Here is a 21,452-nt window from a genome sequence, read left to right on the forward strand (position 1 = left end):
GGCAAGACAGGTCTACCAGTTGCACTGAAATGTGCAGACAAAAGCCTAAAGCCTCAGCCTCCTCCCGCACCCAGAGTGGCGCACAGCCAGTCAGTACCCACATGAAAGCAGGCACCTCATCTAATCTTGGACCCTCATCCCCTCCTTGGGCCTTCAGCACCAGAAGCTGGATTGTCCCAGGGGGTTTCCCACAGTGCCAAGGCAAGTGGGAACTGCCCCTCACAGGATCAAAGAAAAAGCTTTATGAGGACAACCTTGAAGGACAGAGTGAATTTATTCCAAGAAGGTTGTAATTTTGGAAATCAAATGTCCATAGACACTGGGTCATGTGGCATAGTCCATAGTGTTAATAGTTAAGGCCTCTATTAGCAGTGACTTGCACTGGCTCATGACCACAAACAAGAGTAGAGACCCCCACCCCTGTTCCCACTCCCCCATCAAATCAGCCTGGGAGTGAGTGTGGAACAGGAAGGCTCTTTTCAGACAGAAGCCAGACCTCCATGGAAGGCCACAGGAAATGCCTCAAAGAGCCTCTTCAGGATTGGCCTTACCAGGGGACCCCAGCCATGTGCTAAAGCTGGTTGTCCTCCTTTTCCCAGGCCCTCATGGAGAGTGAGAAGGCCAAGGCTGGCCATGGATTTGTAAAGGCCACATTGGACACTATGCTTGAGACTTTCCTATGTCCAGAGGACAAGCCTAGGCCACAGTCAACCAGGAGGTACAGTCCTATTCCCAGGCACCACCAGTTTCACCAAACTCCAGAAGGGGCTGGGCCCAAGCTCACGTTGGCTGGTTTCCTTTGGGAGCAGGTTCACAAAGGGGTGGGCATAGAGTAGAAGGCTGACATTCCCATGGAGGAAAGAAGGGAGAGGCTGCTGCAGCTCCAGGTTTTCTCCTCTTACAGAAGGACAAACCTGGGAAGGGGCATCAGGTTGAGGTCTCACTCCCCAGCAGCTGCAGGCTCAGGCCCTGAGTGTCCACTTCTACCAGGTGGACGCTGTAGTTCCCGAGGCCCTGGGAGCAAAGGACAGGTGTTTAGAGGGTTCTGGGCAAGTCTCAGGCCACGTCTCGTGCTGCAAGCGATCAGGGAGACTTGCAGTTGTAGCCCCTGCTTAGTGGTGAGACACACTGAGGGCTCCTGTCCCCCACCAATCACCACCCCCAGCACCACCAGGTACCTCAGTCTTGGCCAGCACAGCCTCCAGAGCCTCCTTTTGCTGTGGCTCCTTGGTCAACAGATACAGAAAGCCTCCACCACCTGCCCCTGCCAGGCTCTGGCCATGCACGTGGGGGGCCAAGACATCCATCATACGCCGCACAGCCAGGGGCTCACAGCCTGGAGCCATGAGCTTCTTTTGCTCCCAGTACGTGGTCAGGCACTGGCCCAGCAGAGGCAGGCTCCCTGGGTGGGGGCAGAGAAGGGAGTGGTGTGCCTGAGCTGGAATATTCAACACCTATTTCTGGACTGAATGATGTGCCAAGAAGCACTATTTAACCAGTGTCCTGGTGAAAAACCTAGGTCCAGTGCTGGCTGGAAATAGGAGTGATAAAGCCCACCTCAAGGGTTGAGGACTAAAGTGCATAGAGCAGCTGGCATAGTGCCCAGTACAGTGTTCAATCATGTAGACACAGACATGGAACCCTGATCAGCTGACTCCCCAGAACTCAACAGGCTGAGCCTCCGCCCCAGTCTGCTTCCTGGTAGGTGGGGCTGGAGGCCTCCCTCATGATGCAAGTGTTATCCTGAGAAAGGACTCCCACCCACCTAAGTGTGAGACCCTGTGGAGGGCAGACAGTAGGCTTCTGCCCCCAGGGGCGTCCTACACGGGGTCCGGGCCAGGCCTGCAAAGGCTCCTGGCCTCAGACCCACAGGCAACAAGGTACTCATTCCTGATGCCCTGAGCTCCAGGCAAGAAGCACCTCACCTTGGCGGAAGGCTTTTGCACACTCCTCGGTGTGCCGCACCAGGCTGTGGGCATTCTGCACGACGGCAGGCAGCCGGGCATACCAGCTCCTCAGCACATCCTGCAGATGGGGCAGGAGGAATGCAATGAGGATCTGAGCCCAGCTGAGCCATTTGCCTCTCACCTTCCTCCTGAGGCCAGGGCTCACCTGCAGCAGATTCCGGGCCAGGCGTGTCTTGCCAGTGTATACCAGGAGCAGGTGGTCATTGAGCTTCCGGAGGAAGCCCTCAGGCACAGTGATCTCTTCCACCTCCACCTTCAGTGGCAGCTGAGCCCGAGAGCGCCCCACCTTGATGCCAGGCACGAGGCCACCCACTTGGTCCTGCCAGCCACCTCCTGCAAGCCCAGGGTCCCATCACTTTTGGAGCCTATCTGTCCCAACTTCTCTCTCCCAGCCCAGGCTCCCAGTCCTGCACCCCTGGCAAGGACCAGCATGGGAAGCCCGCTTCTCCCGACCCAGGCTGAGCCAGGTGAGCTGTGCAGCTTCTGCCCCCAGCCTTCAGAACAGGACGAGCCCAGCAAGTGGAAAGCGTTACGGAGCCAAGCTTGAAACACAACGCCTGACTTTGGGTGCAGACCTACTGTGTAACTGGAATTGGGGTAAACCATATCAAAGGATAAGACCTAACAGTAAACTGCTCCCCTCAAGGAGAGATAACATGGGACTTCCCCTGAAGCTTAACGGTTCCCTGCACCCTGTCTTTTCTAATAAAGGGTGTTGATGTTGGAAAGCTTTTTAGCATCTCTTATTGAAATTGAAAGAGCTTGTTCACATCTTGCTTTAGGAATGAAAGGTATGGATCTCTTCCTCTTGCAGCTATACAAAAGTGTCACAACTTGAGATAATTCTGGGATAGGCCTTTCATACCTGGGGCCTACAAGGATTTAAAGTACAAATTGCCAATGGCAGGGGGCATCTGGAACTTTAGGTATCAGGCCCCAAATGTCAAGAACCCTTACCTGCACCCCTCTCCGTCAGAGCACTTGGCACAGCTTGTGATTATACATTCATGTGAGTGGTTATTAAGGCCTGTCTCCAACAGACATATGCCTTCTGAGGGCAAAGACCCTGTTTTTGCTCATTTTATCCCCAAGGCCCAACACAGAGTGGATACTCTGATCAGCTGACTCCCTGGAACTCAACAATGGGGCTGAGCCTCCTTCAATTGACCAAATGAAGGATTTGAATGCTACACCTCAAAAGGAAAGTTAACAGGCTGCCCTTTTTGCTAATGACTACCCATTATGTGATGTGAATCAGGGCAACAAAAGGAGGAGGCTGGGCTACAAAGTGACCAGAGAAGATACCATCATCAGGCATCTATCTGTCCTTGCGGCAGCTTCCTTCCTAGCGTCCTGTGGATAAGGCCCTGCATCCTGAGGTGACCAGAGCACCCTAGGATCTGGAGTCAGACAAACTAGCTGCTCTCCATTGTGCATGGATTCCAAAGGGCCACGGTGGTGCAGAGGTGGAAGGTGTTAGTAGCATTCTATTATGATCACAGCCATATGGTGGGGGGGGGGGGGGGGTCACAAAGGACCACAGCCCATGGGCAGGGCAAGTTGCCAGAAGGCAAGCTAAAAGTCCTGTCCCCTATTCCAAATCCACCTCTGCCCAGCCTCACCCTGAGGGACAGCCCTAGGTGGGGACAGAATCATGAGAAATAGCACCTGGTATAACGGGTACCTAATAAAACACATGAAAGGTGCAGCACAGAATCTAGCACTTAGTAGGTACTCCTAAAGCATCAGGTCCTTAGAGATAGAAACATTTGAAGTTGAAAACCACCAGAAAGGGTCAGAGTGGTAAGAAGGAAGCTCTAACCAACTTTAAGGAAGCTTTGACCACGCATATGTATACGTGGCTGTCTGCAAGTCCCAGGAGACCCTGGAAGCCCTTGGGAAAATGTCCGTGACTTCCCTCCTGCCCCAGGGCAGTCCCATACCTGTGGTGAGCACCTGTTCCAGGTGCAGCACTGCATGGATCAGGGCCTCTGTGCCCACTACCCGGCCCGCGACCCTCTGCAAGGCAGCCAGGGCTGCGCCTGCCAGGATGCTGCTAGTGCCTGCAGGGTGCAGAGGAAAGCGCCAGACATGAAACAGCTCTGCCCAGCTCACTCCTCAGCTGGGCAGAGGCCAGGGAGGGGACCCGAGGCGAGGCTGGAGGTTAGGGATGCGACTGGTGGGCAGCAGGGAGACAGGGCCCACCCACCGAGACCGGAGCCATGGGGCAGCTCAGACCAGGTATGCAGCTCGAAGCCACCCCCAAAGGTGTGCAGCAGCTGCTCTCTCAGGGAAAGCTTGGAGCCAACATGCACGATCCCCGCACAGATGAAGGTTGCCTTCAGCAGAGCCCCTGTGGAAGGACCAGCAAGGAATTTGGTCTTCAAGGGTAGAAGCAGATACCCCAAACTACGTCCACTGTTGCCCAGCCTAGCACGGGGCTCACTGGGAGATAAAACCCCAGAAGTATTGGAGGCCCTATCTCCAAGCCATAAAAGGGCCTCTGGTCCCCCCAGCACAGGCAAATGTGCCAGCCCTACCTCCTTGGGCCTGCATGTACCCGGGCAGGATGACTTCAGGGCTCCTCCACCAGACTGGCTCACCCTCAGGACAGGCCTCCATGGCCTGCAGGGTCTCCAAGGTTCTGCCCCCATCCCTCAGCTGGCCATGCGTGCCATTCCCACCTGCAGATGTCACAGGTGCCCTGACCTGGGGCATGGGGCTGGCAGTAATCCTGCAGGTCATCTAGGTTCCGGCACACTGTCTTCATGGTCATCTTGTCCTGCTGAGGCCCCACTGCCAGCCACAGCTCAGGCTCTGGGATGCGGCGTGCCCTGGCCCCGATGGGCCGGCGACCATCCACTCGCACAGCCAGACCCAGCACTGCCCCACCAAGCTCATAGGCAAGGGGTGGCGTGTCACTCCAGCCACCTTCAGCAGTTAGACAAGACCAAGTTAGTCACAGGGCAGCCAGCCCAGCCCTGGGGTGGCTACCCTCACCCCACCACGCCACAAGGGGCTCACCAGAGAAATCCACGCGAGCAGGGCACTCAGCCACCACCCACCGCCCAGGTGCTGGCGGCTCCACTGGCTCCATGGAGACAAAGTGCTGGGCTGACATCACAGCCTGGCGGATCAGAATCTGCCCAGCTCCCTCGTAGTGGCGGGCAGCTCGCACTAGCAACGCTGGCCTGCCAAGAGGGATGGGAGAGACGGTGGCGTGGAACCCCAAGCTGGGGGTGGACTGCCTGGGTTTGGGGACCTGACTGCCCTAGGTCACCGTGGTGAGAGGGGCCTACCTCTCCGTGGGTTTCCACCTCCAAGGATGGCTTCTCCAAAAGTTTTGAGCACCCACCTGCTCAGCCACTTGTCCCGCTCCTGGGCAAGTGCCTGCACGCCGGCCGCCAGGTCTCCACACTCCAGATATAAGAAGGGCTGCATCCACTCGGGATTGGCGGCTGGACCGCTCCGTAAGCCTCCCTGGCCCTCTGCCATGCAGCCCAGTACATCCGCCACACAGGCGAGAGCCCGGGCCGCCACCCCAGGGTCTTCCGCACCGGCTGCAACTGAGCGGCCAGGAGTCAGGGTGGCAGGGGAGGGGGCCTGCCCCCAGGGCCCTCTGCCCCCAGAGACTACTCAGCAGTCCCCCAAACACTCCAGGTCCTTCACACCTCTTCACCTGGACCCAAGATATATTCTTGCCTATGAATGTTCCCTGCTCCTCCGCCAAGCAAGGTTCTTCTCAACCTATCAGCCCCAGCCCCCTCTTCACCCCCTCACCCAGGATGTCCACAGTGGTTAGGAGCTCAGGCTTCAGGGTCAAACCACCCGGGTTCGGTCTCAGCCCCACCATCAACCAGCTTCAATGGGGCTAATGAGGTGTTGCCTAGCAGGCTACAGCTGAGCCCCCAGCCAGTGTGCCTGGGCCTCTGGGTAGAGCCAACCACATCCCAACCCAGTGCAAAGTTTGCTGGGTTTGCTGATGCTCATAGGACCCAGAGGCTCAGCCCCAAGCCTCAGCCTCTCACCAAACTCCCCACTGATGGGGAGGAAACTTCCCCCCAAACTTACAAGTACACTCCACTGTGTCTCTCCCCCACTTTGAAGTCTCACAGCTCCCTAGTACCCTCAGGTTGATGATCCAGAGGGCAGGTAGGGCAGGTGACGCTGGGACTGGCTTTCCAGCACACTCACCCTGGTCCAGCGTGGCTAGCAGGGGCCCAGGACAGCCCTCTCGGACAGCGGCCCGGATCAGCGGGCACAGGCTGAGGTCCTGCCGAGCCTCCAGCACATGCCTCGCCTTATGCAGGGCCTGGCGGAAGAACAGGTCCCGGCGGGAGGCCAGTGTGGCAGCCCGGTCCAGGCACGGCTGCAGCTGCTCCCAGGACAGACGCCAGCAGGCTCGCCAGGCCCGCAGGGCCTTGCCCCTATCCTCCTGGGGGTCCAGCATCCACAGCATGTCCCGGGGTCCCAGGGCCCTCAAGGGGTGGAGCACGGGAAAGAGGCGGGCACTAAGAAGGCAACGCTCCGCAGGGGGCGTGTCTGGGTCCCACAGATCCCAGTCTCTGATGTGGGGGAAAGACATATTAGCAGGGGGGAAGCAAGGGCTCCTGCCTGATCACCAAGCCCTGACTGACTGTCAGCTGGGGGCTGGCTCATTCATGGTGACAGGACAGACTCCTCCAGAGGCAGCACAAGTGTGCAGCTCAGAGAGAGAGGCCCGGCTGCCTTGCCTCTTTTCCCAGGCCACTGGACAAAATCCCAAACCCTGAGTATAGCCAGCAATCTGTAGTTGCTCAGAAAGATGGTGGGACAAATCAGGCTGCCCAAAACTACCTTGGAGCCCAGGGATGGTTAGGGGGCCGGGTGCTGCTCTGGGGCAGGAGCGAGGGCAGGGGTGAGCCTCAGAGAAGCAGATGCCCTGCCCTAGCTGCCTAGGCCTGTAGAGTCCCATCTGGGCCGTTAACCTTACCGAACGCCTGTCTTCTCGAAGAATTCACTCCAGGACATGTTAAGATACGTTCCTGTCCCCTGTCTCTGGGGGAAGAGGAGGAGGCAGGAAGGGGGTTAGGGACACTGAGGCCAGAGGGGATAGCAAGAGTGACGAGCACATATGCAAGGAAATTCTGAGACACCAGCGTCAAGCCCTGGAGCCTTGATGTTCCTGCCCAGGTGCCTGGCACTCGGCCCAATCCATCATAACCAGCTCTGAGGTCCAAGGTGGGTCACCACCCTCTCTGTGCCTCAGTGTCTGGCCTATAACACGGGCCACCCCACCAAGCCCACCACATAGAGCAGACAAGGAGGGTGGTGAAGGCCTGTTGAGACAACTGGCTGCACCCTCCTCACCACCTATCCCTCAGGCCAGTGTTCAGGGAGACTTGCAGGAGATGGGCTGGAACCCTCGGGGAGGCAGGGTGGACACCTAACCTCCCAGCTGTCCAGACGGCCAACGAGGGTGAAGACACGGCTGGGGGTGCCGTGCAGCCGCACGTGGTGTCCCTGCAGGACGAGGTCATGCAGCTCCAAGCCGTGCAGTGCCTTGCACTGGGCCGTGTCCAGGCCACTCACCAAGCAGCCAGTGCCGATATGAACAGGGCCCTGATAGGAGAAAAGGTATGCATCCTAGCACAGCCTTAAGTACCTACACACACTCACACACACACACATACACACACATACACACACACACACACACACACACACACACACACACAGGACCCTGGCCCCTGGAGCGCTGCCCTCCTGCTTGCCCCTGGCCTCACCTGAAGATGGCAGTGCTGCAGGACACTCCCAGGACCCAGTTGGACAGGGCCTTCCAGCAGGCAGCTGACCACGGAGCTCTTGGCACCCAGGAGCTGTGGCTCCTGGGAAGCCAAGCAGAATGTTGTGAGGGCCCAGGACCCAGGCTCCCCCACAGCCAAGGCCCCAGCCAGAATGCCTGCTGCTCCCTGTGCCCTGACAGCCAGGCACATCCCTCTGCCCTGACCCCAGCCTCAGGCCAACTCCCATCCCCTCTTGTCACGCCGCTCTTCCAGAAGCTCCCCTAGCAGCGTGCTCTGCCTGTGTTCTCCTCCAGTACAAATCTGAACACAGTAACAGAGGTCCCACCAAATGACAGCTCTCCCAGGAAACCTCTCCCATCTGTGTAGCTACCCCTATCCCTGCCACCCTGAGGGCCACCTATGAGCTCTCCCTGCTACTTTTCTCAGCCCATGGGAACGACCCAGGCCCATCACCTCAAATGTTCTTATCCCCCAGCAGACCCCACAGAAAAGCATGAAGGGAGTCTTCTCTAGTTTCTCAGGCAGACCTGCATGTAGAATCCTGAAATGACCACTTACTGGCTCTGTGGCTTTAAGCAAGCTACTTAACCTCTCTGAGCCTCCAGTGCCTCATGTGTGAAATGGGGATAATAACACCTACACCTACTCTATTCCAAGGATGGACTATTCCTTCCCTTTCCTGGAGCCCCCATCCCACCTGTCCACAGGCACCCAGCAGGCACTTCTGCTGGCCCTCCCTCCAGGCAGGTCTTACCTCCACCTGGGAGTGCACTACCTGGGCCCTGGGAGCCCCTGGGAATGTGAGGCTGTGTAAGAACTCACTGGCCGAGCTGGTCATGTAGCTGTAGCTGCCATCAGGGACATAAGCTGTAAAGATACAAGTACCGACCCCAACCCCATGCCTGCTGCAGCTCTGATGCCAGGCCAGGCCTCCCACCGAAGACACCTCTTAACCAGGCCAGGGGAAGGCAGGCATGGCAATGAGCCCATTGTGCCGATGGGGAGGCTGAGATCCAGAGAGGCTCAGCAACCTGTCCAAGTCACACAGCTAGAAAGTAGAAAGACTGGAACTGGAGCCCAGGAACAAGACAAAGGAAGAAGGGAAGAGGGCTACAGGCTCTGGATTCGGAGAGGGTTAATTGTCTGGCATGCACTAGGCCTGCATGGTCCAGAAGCCTGGGGGCCAGGCAGGCAGCTGCCTCATCCTGGGGGGGTCCTCACTCCCATGGTCTCCCCAGAGAGCCAAGAGGTAGTACCCACCCATGGTGAGGGGCTGGTCACGAAGCTCCTTCCACAGTTCAGCCCGGGCACCCCGCAGGTAACTTCCAATGTCCATGTCACCTTGGCCCATCTCTGGAGGCTGCCCCACCAGGAAGTCCTCCCTGTTCACGTTCCGGGCCATGCAGAGCAGGATGTCGAAAAAGAGAGATAGCTGGGGCAGGGGTAGGAAGCACATCTATTGAGAAGGTTCCTAGGTTGAGCTGGGGCAGTCCCATTCCCAGAGACAAAAGGGACCACCAGGCTGCCAGTGTCAGGGCCTCTACCCAAGGCCAGGGGTCCCCAGCCCACACCCCCAGTCACCTGGACAGGCCGGGCTCCAGAGTCTAAGCCCATGTAGGTGCAGGCATCCAAGGGTGGGCTCACATGGGTGGCCAGGAGGTGCTCAGCAGTCTCCACAGAGAAGAAGGCGATCCCTGAGACCTAGAGAGGTCAAGTCAGGTTGTGGGACTCTGGGGCCAGCCTGGGCCCTGAATTGGGAAGGACTCATGCAGATGGGCCAAGCAAGGCTGGCTGCCATACCAGGCAGGGTCTTTTGTCTTTGGGCCACTCCAGCACCCAGGATCCAGGCTTAATGGGAGTGGCTCCCACCAAGGGACCCCTCAACACCCACCTTCTGGGACCCCCACCCCAATTGTCAGGCCTCCCTGAACTAGAGACAGAGAATGAGAAATAGTTCCCCATCTTCCTCAAGGTCCAGTCCCAGACCCTTACCCAATGTTCCTATCCTTGCCTTTCATTCTAGAAGGATCCCCCAAATCAGATTCTAGACTTCCTCCCAACTGTGTTCCTGAAATTACTCACAGGCTGGTTCCAGACTTTCTGCCACACCTGCCTCAGATTCTGGCTCCACCAGCTCCCCTGAATGCCAGTTCTAGACCTTACTCAGATCCTGGTTCTAGCCTGCCCTAGAATCTTCCAGAAGGAGTGCAGATAGGCAAACCCTCCCTTCCTCGTCCCATAAGGTCTCCAAAGACCCTAGTGTGGGTCTGGCAGCTGTACCAGTGGCACCCGCCCATCTGGCCTGGCACACCGTTGTATCTCTGCCTCGGTGCCCTGGTAGTAAATGTCCAAAACGAAGCCCTATGTGGGGAGAAAACAGAGTTAGGGAAAGGAGCAAGAAAGGACCAGCAAGGAGGGCATCGCAAGGTGTTCTCCAAATGAAAACCTAGGATGGAAGGCTGACAGGTACCAGGGTGCTCCCAAGGACACGAGCACTGAAGACTCCCACCCCTGATGGTAGAGGGCAGGCTTTGCATGTTTTCACAGCCTCGAGCACAGACCCTAGCACAGGGTCGGTGTGCAATTCATGTTTGGCAAAAGACTAAACGAGCACAAGGGCTGTTCAGAGGGGACCTCCTCCAAATCCAGACCATGCTAGAAAGTCCAGGATGAGAGGATTCCCCAAGCATAGGACCAGGAGGCCAACCCAGATGGTCAAGCTGCCCACACAGCTGCCCCAGGGGCCCTACCTGGGAGTCAGTGAGGTAAACGCCATGGTTCCGGGCATAGGCCGGGTTCCCTGGAAGGGCAATCACTTTGGCTCCCCGGAAGTTGTCCCAGTTGATCCCTGTGAATGGGGCAGTTAGGAGGTTCCCCCAGGGGCCTCAACCCAAGACAGGGGTCTCCAACCAGGTGGAGGCAAGAGCACAGGGCAGGGGCATCCAGACAACTCTAAAGGGAATATGGTTTCCAAAGCCAAATGGACATTCAATTCCTCTGGGAGAATGACAATACCTCCCCTCCCCAAATTCTTCCACAGAGCCCTGCAGGGCAGAAGGGGCAGGGCTGGGTGTCTCCATCCTACAGCCAAGAAGACTGAGGCCCAGAAGAGGAAGCCCTAACTCGGTCTGGGCTTCGTTCTCCACACCCTACAGTTTCCTTTCTGAACAGGGCATCAGGCCAGGCCCAGAGACCAAGTGAAGAAAGGTATCTGGCTGTGGCCAGGGAAGGCAGTCCCAAGGCTTCTCAGGCTCACCTGGGTTTGGAGGAACAGACAGCAGCATGTTGGTGCTGCAAACCCACACACCCGGTGGGGAGCCTGGGCCCAGCTGTGGAGAGAGACAGAATGCAGCTGGTGGCCTGGACCAACCCTTCCTCTGCTCCCACACAGCCCAGTCTTGGCCTGTTCTATGCACTCCAGCAGCCATCCTGTCCAGAAAGACCCTGTCTGCCGAGGTAACAGGGCCTCCCCTGACCCATGGCGCTGATACCAACCCTCCCCCGTCCTCTGAGGGCCACACCTCCCCACCAATCTGGCCAAGACTAACCTTCAGAAGCTCTAACTCTGGGCACCTCCAAAGCCTTTCTTCCTGGCATCTCCTGTCTGCGCCAGCACAGACTGTACAGCTGCTGGTGCAGTGGGAGGGGTGTGGCTGTCTCTGGGATGAGGCCCTGTGGTTATGGCCAGCCTTACCCGATGGCTCATGGTGTCCAGCAAGCAGTCCAGGTTGCAGACCACAGCCTCCACGGGAGCCTGGGGGTTCTCCACAGGGAGGCAGGTGAAGGCCCTGCCACAGTCGTCAAAAGGGAAGTCTTGGCCCTAGGGAGGGAGCACGGACAGGAAAAGAACCCTTGGGGCAGAGAGCCTGGGGACAACCTATCAGCTGTGCAAAGGCAGGAAGCCATCAACCTAGAAGACTTTTAAAAATGTGTTTTCTCGGGGTGCCTGGCTGGCTTAGTCAGTGGAGCACGCAACTCTTGATTTCGGAGTCGTGAGTTCGAGTGTTGGGCATGGAGCCTACCTAATAAATCAGTAACTTAAAAAGCGTTTTCTCGTTTTATTTTTTTCTTAAAATGTTTTCAATTATATGATTATGGTGAAAAATTAGAAAATGCAGATGTGCCCAAAGAAAACAGTTCCTCAGGGATGACAGCCATTGCCCTCATTTTGAGGTACATCCTTTTAGACTTTTCTTTAATTTTTTTAAATGAGATCATGAGAAGGTGGAGAGACAACAGTAACTAATACACACACACACACACACACACACACTACAAGTAAAACTAGGGGAAAAGTTTGGGAATTGTATCAATGTCAATATCCGACTGTGGTTACACTATAGCTGTTGAATTTGTTACCACTGGGGGGATATGGGCAAAGTTTACAAAGGCTTCTCTCTCTGTATTATTTCTTGCATGTGGATTGACATTCATCTTCATCAAAATTCCAATTAAAAGGGTCTCTGGCTGGCTCAGTCAGTGGAGCCTGCGACTCTTGATCTCAGGACTCTTGATCTCAGGATCTACGTTAGAGATTCACGCTAGGTGTAGAGATTATTTTAAAAAATCTCGGGGCTGGGGCGCCTGGGTGGCTCAGTCGGTTAAGCGTCCGACTTTGGCTCAGGTCATGATCTCACGGTCTGTGAGTTCGAGCCCCGCATCGGGCTCTGTGCTGACAGCTCAGAGCCTGGAGCCTGCTTCAGATTCTGTGTCTCCCTCTCTCTCTGACCCGCCCCCATTCACGTTCTGTCTCTCTCTGTCTCAAAAATAAATAAACATTAAAAAAAAAATTAAAAAAAAAGATCTCGGGGCCCCTGGGTGGCTCAGTCAGTTAAGCATCCGACACTTGATTTTGGCTCAGGTCATGATCTCATTGTTTGTGACTTCAAGCCCCATATCAGGTTCCGTGCTGACAGCACGGAGCCTGCTTGGGACTTTCTCTCTCCCTCTGTCTCTGTCCCTCCCCAACTCATTCTCTCTCTTTTTTTCTCTCTCTCAAAATAAATAAGTAGGGGCGCCTGGGTGGCGCAGTCGGTTAAGCGTCCGACTTCAGCCAGGTCACGATCTCGCGGTCCGTGAGTTCGAGCCCCGCGTCAGGCTCTGGGCTGATGGCTCAGAGCCTGGAGCCTGTTTCCGATTCTGTTGTCTCCCTCTCTCTCTGCCCCTCCCCCGTTCATGCTCTGTCTCTCTCTGTCCCAAAAATAAATAAAAAATAAATAAATAAATAAATAAATAAGTAAACTTTAAAAAATAAATAAAACTTCCAGTCTCTTCAGGCCTTTAAAAAAAATCTTAAAAAAAAAAAAAAGGAAAAGAATGGCTAAAGAAAGTTTAAAAACACACACAAAATTCCAATTATAAAATTGAGATCAGGGCGCCTGGGTGGCTCAGTTGGTTGAGTGTCCGACCTCAGCTCAGATCATGATCTCATGGTTCGTGGATTCGGGCCCCATGTCAGGCTCTGTGCTGAGAGCTCAGAGCCTGGGGCCTGCTTCAGCTTCTGTGTCTCCCTCTCCCTCTGCCCCTCCCCTGTTCATGCTTTGTCTCTCTCTCAAAAATAAGTAAACATTAAAAAAAAAAATTGAGATCATTCTATATAAACTTGTGTGGCTGGCCTTTTCCCCTTAACAATGAAAATACATCCATTGAATGATCACAGTGAGCCAGGCCAGGCCCCATTTAACATTTAAATGGATCATCTCAGCACATCCACACAAAGTGGAAACTGTTGCCATCTTCATTTTACAGATGAGGAAGGTAAGACCTAGAAAGAAAGGGTCAAGTGATTTGTCCAAGGTCACAGAGCTAGTAAGTCTCTTTCCAGGTAAATGTGTAGAGTTAGCTGGAATTTTTTTTTTTTTTAGTTTATTTATTTATTTTGAGAGAGACAGAGCATGCGCGCGCGCACACACGCAAGTGGAGGAAGGGCAGAGAGAGGGAAAGAGAGAATCCCAAGCAAGCTCTGTGCTGTCAGTGCAGAGCCAATACAAGGCTCAATTCCATGAACCTCACAATCACGACCTGAGCCAAAATCATGAGTCAGATGCTTAACCGACTGAGCCACCCAGACACCCCAGCTGGACTTTTAAATCATTGTCTAACATTCCACCAGGAGGATATACTGCTTATATTCAGCCAGTTCCCTATTTCTGGACATTTGGATCAATTCCGATTCTGATTCTTCTGTATCTGCACAAGGAACACCTTGCACACACACAATGGTAGAACAACTTTCTAACCCCGAGGACTGATGCTTCCAGCCTTCTCCATGGCCCCTGAAGAACTACAAGGCCCTCTACTAACCATGTGCAGGATAAGGATCCGGGCCGAGTGCAGGACATCAGATGTCACCACCTGTCAGAAGTGGAAGAGCCCCGTTGACAGAAGCCTGGGCAGATGGTACCCGAGGATGTTGTCCTCTTGTCCAGGGAGAGACCCCAACACAAATCCCCTCAGGTACCAAAGGAAGAAAAGACAAGGTCAAGACCAATGGCCATAGGCAAGCAAGGGGCAGCTCTGGCCCCTCCTGGATAAAGAAGCCTAGTGGCCCTCTACCTGGGCCACTTCTCTGCCCCTGCTTTTTGGGAAAAGCTACAAGCAAGGATGTGGGGCTGGCTGGGTGACTCACAGTAAGTCAAGCTCCACGGCAACCACACAGTGGTGGCCTCCCCTGCCGGTGCCACCTCCATCATCAGAGCATGTCCATTCCTATGACCACCCTCACTCCCTATGTCAGGGTGCCATGAGGGCCAGGTGACTGAGTGAAGTGGCTGTGTGTGTCTGGAAGGTGAACCTGGTGGGAACACTGACCCCTGGGCCCTGCACAAAGCAGGCAGCCTTAGCCCAGTTCCAGCAAAGAGATGCCATGTGGAAAGGAGAGGCAGGAAGTTTTCAAGAGATGCCAGAAAGCCCAATTCTGAGATACTGGCTCCAATGTTCTAAAACCACTAAAAAGCCTGGCCCTGCCTTCTGCCCCCTCCTGATAAATCTACCCAATCTACACACACAGAAACTAATACCAAATGCTGAACTGGCCAGGCAATGGAGCCCCAGGAGCAGTGTGACCTCGGAAACAATCTGTTTGAAGCCCGCATCCCCGTTCTGACCGGGACATGTGCCAGAGGATGGCACTTCAGGAACACTCACGGTGAAGCCTGCCCGGGCACTCAGGTGTTCCGCAGCCACCAGCAGGGCATTGAGGGTGGCTCCTCCACTGCCCACACGCATCTCAGGGTCCTCCACAGCCAGTAACAGTGTCCCGGCCGGGATCTGCTCCCGCTTCTGCCGCACCTCCAGCTCTGTGGTCAGAACACAAGTTGAGACTGGCCCCCAGCCTCCCCACCCTGGTCCAAAGCACCTAGAGCAAATCTACTGATAGCCATTATTTTCTTTTCTTTGACCTAGGGTCTTCTTTTTAATTGAGGTATAATTGACATACAACATTACATTTGTTTCAGCCGTGCAACACCATGATTTGATATTCGTAAAAAATATGGAATCTTCACAAATTTGCATGGCACGCTTGAGCAGCAGTCATGCTGACCTTCTCTGTGTGGTTCTATTTTCAGTACCTGTGCTGCCAGAGCGAGCACTCAGTAGCTTTTCATGGAGTAGCTCCTTAGATCTTCACCCAACTCTGTGAGGTAAGTACAACCAATCCCATTTAACAGATGAAAAAATTTGAGTCTCAGTGAAATGATACGATATGTCTTGAGGTCTCATGGCTAGAAAGCAGCAGAATCTGGGCCTGAACCCAGGTTTCCTGGCTCCTGAGGCTGTGGGGATACGGTGAGGGTTCTCCATCAGGGGTAAAGTGGGAAGGAGGGGGTCCCTACCTCTCTGGAAGACCTGGACATTATCCTTGTGCTGGCACGTCAGGATGACGACCGTCCAATCAACCCCCTTTGGCTGCGCCATTCTGGCCAAACTTGAGGGGGTTCCCTGCAGCAGAGATACAGGTGTGTGTGGACATCTCAAAAAATTTATTTTACCCTGAAATTGATAGTTCAATGAACTTTTAACACATGTATAGATTCTTGTGGCCACCACCACTTTCCACACCCAAAAAAAACCTCCTGCATGCTATCCCCTTGGTCACGCCCTCCTCCATCCCTCACCCCTGACAACCACACTCTGTTCTCCACAGCCATGGCTGGAATGTAATCTTTTGAGATTGCCTTCTTTCACTCAACATAATGCCTCTAGGATTCATCTAAGTTGACTGTGCATATCACTACTTCTTTCTCTTTATTTGCCAAACAACAGTCCATTGCATGAAGTGACCTCCGTGGTCTGTTTCTCCATCCATCCAAGGACATTTGGGGCTATCCCCAGCTTTGAGGAATCATGAACAAAGCTGCTATAAACATTTGTATGGCACCTGGGTGGCTCAGTTGGTTGAGCGTCCGACTTCGGCTCAGGTCATGGTCTCACAGTTTTGTGAGTTCGAGCCTCACATCGGGCTCACTGCTGACAGTGCGGAGCCCGCTTCAGATCCTGTCTCCCTCTCTCTCTGCCCCTCTCCCGTTCGTGCTCTCTCTTAAAAAAAAAAAAAAAAAAAAAAAAAAAAGTTGGATGCAGGTTTAGTGTGAACATAAGACTTCACCTCTGCCAATGTACACCCGGGAATGGGATTGCTGTGTTATATTACATTTGACTTTGTCAGTGTGGATGCATTTGATTTCCTCCGGAGAGGAAGTGAGGGAAGCAAGACGGGATTGACAGTGGGTCCCACTTTAAAGCAAAGGGCTGCCCCTCAGCATTCAATTATTGGCTGTGAGCTAGGAGGAGGGGAGAGAGGGAGGTTCTAGCCTCCCAGGCTCCTGAAGCCAAGGGCAATTCCCTGGAGAAGAGGGCACCTGTGGGAGGGGTGCACCAGCCTGTTCAAGGGCAGAGGGCAGGGTGCCTACAGTGCCCACTACAAGGACCTCAGAGGAGACCCCCTCCCCAGAAGCTCCGAGCCAGAAGGGGGCTACAACCCACCGGTCAGCCATCTTTCTCCAGGGCACTCTGAGCAAGAGAGGGGAAGGTGGGCCAAAGTTATGGCTTCACCCTCTACTATCCTCCTCAAAATTCCTCTCCTACCAGTTGGGAAATTAATCTGACTTGAGAGGACCCAAGACTACCTGTAGACAAGTGCTCAAAAGTACCTTGGCATCCACCTCTGGCAGGGATCCGGCTGCTGTCCCACAAGGCAGCCCATCCCCTCCTCCCGCCTCCAACCTCCAAAGCTCGGAATGGGGATGATGGGGTGCCCAGAGTGTGTGTCCACTAGTCAGCCCAAGCACCAACTAAGAGCCAACAGCAACAGCGCCCTCTTACGTAAGCCAGACCCTCCAGCCTATGCTTAGGGCTGACAAACACCACCACTTGACACGCTCCCACCAGCTTTCAGGGAAAGCCTCCACCGCTAACAGAAATTTCTCTGTTCCCTGCTAAGCCCGGGAGGGAATCCAGAAGGGAAATCTGAGGTAGAGATCTTGGCCAGCCACCTGAGGAAAAGGCATTCCCTAAGATGTCCATCTGGCCTTTCCAATAAAGGAGCCTCGAGGGATTCCAGCTTGGCACTCACTGTGTGATCTTTGGCACCCCTAATCCTCGCAGGCCTCCTGCAGCAGAGAGGAGAACTGACAAGTGCTCCCCAGCTTGTTCACGTGGAGGCCACACTTCCTACCAATTGCTCCCAACCAGTGACTCCGCGCAGCAGGGACATGAACACAAACTCATTCCTGCAAGATGAGGATCCTCCGACAGGCAACCCTAGTTCCTGGAGTCCCCATCAATCCGACAGACACTGCAAGGCAATCAGAGATCCTTCCAACCCTGCCCCTCCCTCTGTCTGTCCATCCGTCCTTCCTTCCTTCTTTCCTTCCTTCCTTCCTTCCTTCTTCCCTCCCTCCCTTCCTCCCTTCCTCCCTTCTGGTGCTTCTTCACACTAAGCAGCCTAACAGCTCTCCCTGCATCCTCTAGCTACCTCCCCTTTGTGCCCTTCCCCAATAAATCTCTTGCAAGTCTAGTCCCATTGCGGTCTCTGCTTCTCCAAGGACCTGAACCAACATGGGGAATATAATAACATCTCTCTCAAAGGAAAAAACAAAAAATCACCGTAAGAACTTCTAACTTAATGTCAGGCAAGTACACTCTATCCTCAAAGATTAAGGAACTGAGGCAAAGAGAGATGAAGTAACCTGTCCAAGGTCACACGGCTAGCAAGTAGCACAGCCAAATTTGAACCTGATACTTTCTCCAGAGTCCATTCTCTTAAACACTACACTGAACCCACTTTGTAGGGACAAGGAAAGAACAAAAGGAGTAAATATGAGTAAAGTGCTCAGTGTATATTAGCTATTATGATAAAGTCTAAATGCAAGGTGATAATGGAATGAGGAGGATGTTAATGATAACAAGCACTGGGACTGAGCTCCCCACTCTGGTCCATGGTTAAGACATTATGACTTTTCATTCTCACAACATCCCCGCAGGATAATTATTATCACTTCCACTTTACAGAGGCTAATGGATGCTGCAGCCACGATTGGGACCTGGGTTGCTCCAATTTATATGCAGGTGATGGTGGTAATGATATTTGGTCCCAAGCAAAGGGGCTGAAAGAGAGCAAGGAAGAAATGCCCCAAGGAGAGTGCAATGACCCAGGAAGTCTGAGCCCCGTGTTGGTCTCAGCATAATGACTGGGAGACACGGACAGGTGACAGATCATGGCCAGAGGGAGGAGGGTAGCCCTATCTGGACTGCAGTCTACTAGGCAGAAGAGCCTTCTAGGACTGGGAATCAGCCCTCAGGGCTCTGTTCCCAACTGTGTCTCTTCCTGTGTGATTTGAACAGGTTACCTAACCTTTGTAAGCCAAAGATACCAACCTCCTAGGAATGTTACCAGTATTAAATAAAATGCAAAAGAAGTGGCACGCTGAAGGGGTAGTTCTCTCCAGCAGGGAAAGGAAACAGCACAGTTTAACTTGACCCTGAAGCTGGTGGCAGGTGGGAGTGATTGCTCTGAAATGATCTCCTAGTCAAAGATGCCCGTGAAGAAGTAAAAACCAGGGAAGGCCTAGGGAAATCAAGCCAGGCGGAGGAGCATGCCTTGCCAGATCAGCCAAAAGAGTATTTTATGATAACACATCAACTTTTTTTTTTTAGGGACCAAGGCCAAAGGCATTACAGAATCAGCTCACGTGACTCACTCAATAGCCCTCTGAATTGCATCTTACCACACCCGTGACAGAGATAAGGAAACTAGCTGAAAGACAAGAATAGTCTGCTCAAAGCCATATACCACTAGCACAGGCAGGCCAGGTGTGTCCAACACCAAGGTTCATGTTCTTAACCACCCTGTCGAAAACAAGACATCTCTCCTGGAGTCTAGAGTCTATGCCCTCTGCCATACCTAACATTTACAGAAAACTTAGACCTCTATTCCAATATTCTGCCCACTTTGATAAAACTTCATCTATTGAGGCCAAGTTTAATGTCTTCAGCCAGTTTTCCTCATTCCAAAATTGGATAAGGAAGGGGAGCCAGGGACAGAATAACCTCTTCCAGTTATGCTTTTTGAAGATAGGTGGAACAGGGATTTTGCATTTTAGAACTTTAAAGGGGCGGGGGAGTCGGGGGGGGGGGGGGACTGTCTTATGAAGGGATCTAATTTGCCTTCTAGAAAATAAAAAGGCAGAAAGAAGTTGACTGGTAATAAAACCACTTTGCAAATTATACAGACGTCCTCTAATTGAGATTTGTGCATACTGACGAGCCCAGGTCGGGTAAACTGAGGCAGGAGACGCGGCCTCAAAGCAAAGTCAGCAGCGCCGGCATCCAGCGTCCCACTTGTCTCAGGGGTAAGGGTCCTCTGGGGCCCGTATCCCTCCCTGTCCCAGGTGCCCCCAAGTGCCCCAGCACTTGCCACGTCCCGGAGCTCCCGCTGAAAAGACCCAGGCCAAGGAGTAGGAGGACCTGCAGATGCCCCCTATAGACAGTGGGCGCCCAGGGACGCCGGCAGAGTTCCCGGAAACTCCTCCCTATCGGGAACAGGGAGGCCACTGGCCTAGCTCCATCCTACCGATCCGAGAGCGTGGGCCGAAAAACTGTGGGATCACTGGGGTGTGCGAGGCCGGGACCAGCGCGGGCCGAGGTATCTGCCTCTGTCGGACGCAGCGGGCCCTTTAAGGCGTGGCTGCTCGTTCCTTCGCGGCGCACCCTGGGAAATGTAGTTTCGTCCTTCCGCCGGTCCTGGCTTGTTCTCCCCCAAAAAACTAACCCCGAGCTATTTGTTGCACAGGTACGCAAATCTGGTTAGGGCAGCGCTTTCCTAGAGGGCGAGTCTTCAGATCTAGATGGGAGGTGAGGCGAGAAGGTGGCTCCGTTGCCCAGCAAAACTACAACTCCCAGAGGAACGAATATGCCTTTAAGACACAGGCTCGTTTTCTGTGGCTGAAGGTTCCACGTTTGGGGTCTGTTTAACCCACTAGCCAGGACCTGAGGCAGCTGCTTTTCTCGCAAGACAATAAAATCCGGGAGGGGGGGGGGGGGGTAGGCGGAATAATAACAGATTGTTGCCTAAGCATAAACAGCTACTGTTGGATTGGCAGTTGGTTAGTGCTTTCGCGGGATTCATCACATGGGTCCTTCCGGAAGAAACTTTCCAACTCTGCAGTAGGAAGAAGATCTGCGGAGCTTTTGGAAAAGTTGTGAATGGCAGCATTGTTTGTAATAGCGGAAAACTGGAAACACCTTTTCTCTAGGGTACATCCATGCCATGGAATACTATGCAGCAATTAGGAAGAGGGAAGTAGAACTGTGTTTACAATAGGAAACTGTGTTCAAGACATTTTGTTAGGGGGAGAAAAAGCAAGTTGTAGAACCTTATGTACAGGAAGCCCACTCATATCAAAAATAATGTATATGGACTCATAGTTTTCGTAACTGGATTGGAAGGGAACACAGCCTGGGGTGAAGACTGCTGGGTATGGGCATGGGCAAAGAAAAATTGAGTTTCATTGCTATTGTCTGAATTTTTCTTACAAGAATGTGCTTTCCAAATCACTGTCGTCAGTAAGAAGACTGAGAGGCCTTGGCATCAATCTCTAAGGAGATGAGGGACCCTGCTCAAACTCTGTGTAACCTTGGCCAGTCACTTGGCTACTCTGTGTCTTCTCACCATCTATACAACAGGTTAATAATAGCATCAAATGCCTGAGATTTTTGTGAGGATAAGATAAATGTTGACTCCATAGTAAATACTCAAAAAATATTAACCATAAATATGATTATTTTTATTGTTCTTCCCATGTTGCCTCATTAAAGCATGGTCTTTGATTTGTCAGCCCCCAAAACGGTGCCTAAGACATTGTAGATGGTTAAAACACTTTGTCGAATAAATGAATAACCAGCAGTTCCCTACTCAGCTCCCACTACCCTGCCTCCTCCCCCAAATCTCTCTCCTTCCCTTGGTCTTCTCCCCCTGGAGTCACTCTCCCCTCTTCACTTGGCCCAGGTCTGATCCCCCAACCCCACTTCACTGCCTGCTCTTTCTTCTGTGAACCCAGGAGACCTCCAGGGGGGTGATGAGCTGTCTCCCACTGCTGCTCAGCAATGCAGATCCCTGCTCTGCAGTGGAGTGGAAGGCAGGGATGCCTACAACTGCAGCTTTGGCAGGGGCTCAAGGAAAACACTGTGCCCCAAGGAGCTT

At 53.6% G+C, this 21,452-nt stretch overlaps 1 protein-coding gene and 1 non-coding gene across 3 annotated transcripts; both read right to left on the reverse strand.

Annotated features, from left to right (window-relative positions):
• Positions 1-255: 255 nt before the first annotated feature.
• FCSK (fucose kinase) lies at positions 256-20,216 on the reverse strand. Of its 2 annotated transcripts, XM_060650176.3 has the most exons (24): positions 19,824-20,216; positions 15,589-15,694; positions 14,900-15,051; positions 14,057-14,107; positions 11,448-11,573; positions 11,010-11,082; positions 10,504-10,601; positions 10,034-10,114; positions 9,335-9,454; positions 9,014-9,185; positions 8,508-8,620; positions 7,733-7,834; positions 7,398-7,568; positions 6,940-7,004; positions 6,162-6,532; positions 5,323-5,533; positions 4,992-5,158; positions 4,677-4,898; positions 4,177-4,320; positions 3,911-4,030; positions 2,113-2,300; positions 1,926-2,025; positions 1,179-1,402; positions 256-1,014 (listed from the first exon to the last, which is right to left on the reverse strand). In XM_060650176.3, exons 2-24 carry the CDS (start codon positions 15,668-15,670, stop codon positions 928-930), a joined length of 3,240 nt encoding a protein of 1,079 aa, XP_060506159.2. In that variant the 5' UTR covers positions 15,671-15,694; positions 19,824-20,216; the 3' UTR covers positions 256-927. The 2 variants fall into 2 exon arrangements, with proteins under 2 accessions (XP_060506159.2, XP_060506160.2); XM_060650177.2 differs by lacking the exons at positions 14,057-14,107; positions 14,900-15,051 and having other exon boundaries at positions 19,824-20,215.
• On the reverse strand, positions 15,239-15,345 carry LOC132691412 (U6 spliceosomal RNA). Its single transcript, XR_009615763.1, has one exon. It is a non-coding gene; the product is annotated as a U6 spliceosomal RNA (small nuclear RNA).
• Positions 20,217-21,452: the final 1,236 nt, after the last annotated feature.

The sequence above is a fragment of the Panthera onca genome, chromosome E2, assembly GCF_046562875.1.
Source record: "Panthera onca isolate mPanOnc1 chromosome E2, mPanOnc1 haplotype 2, whole genome shotgun sequence".
Classification (NCBI taxonomy): domain Eukaryota; kingdom Metazoa; phylum Chordata; class Mammalia; order Carnivora; family Felidae; genus Panthera; species Panthera onca.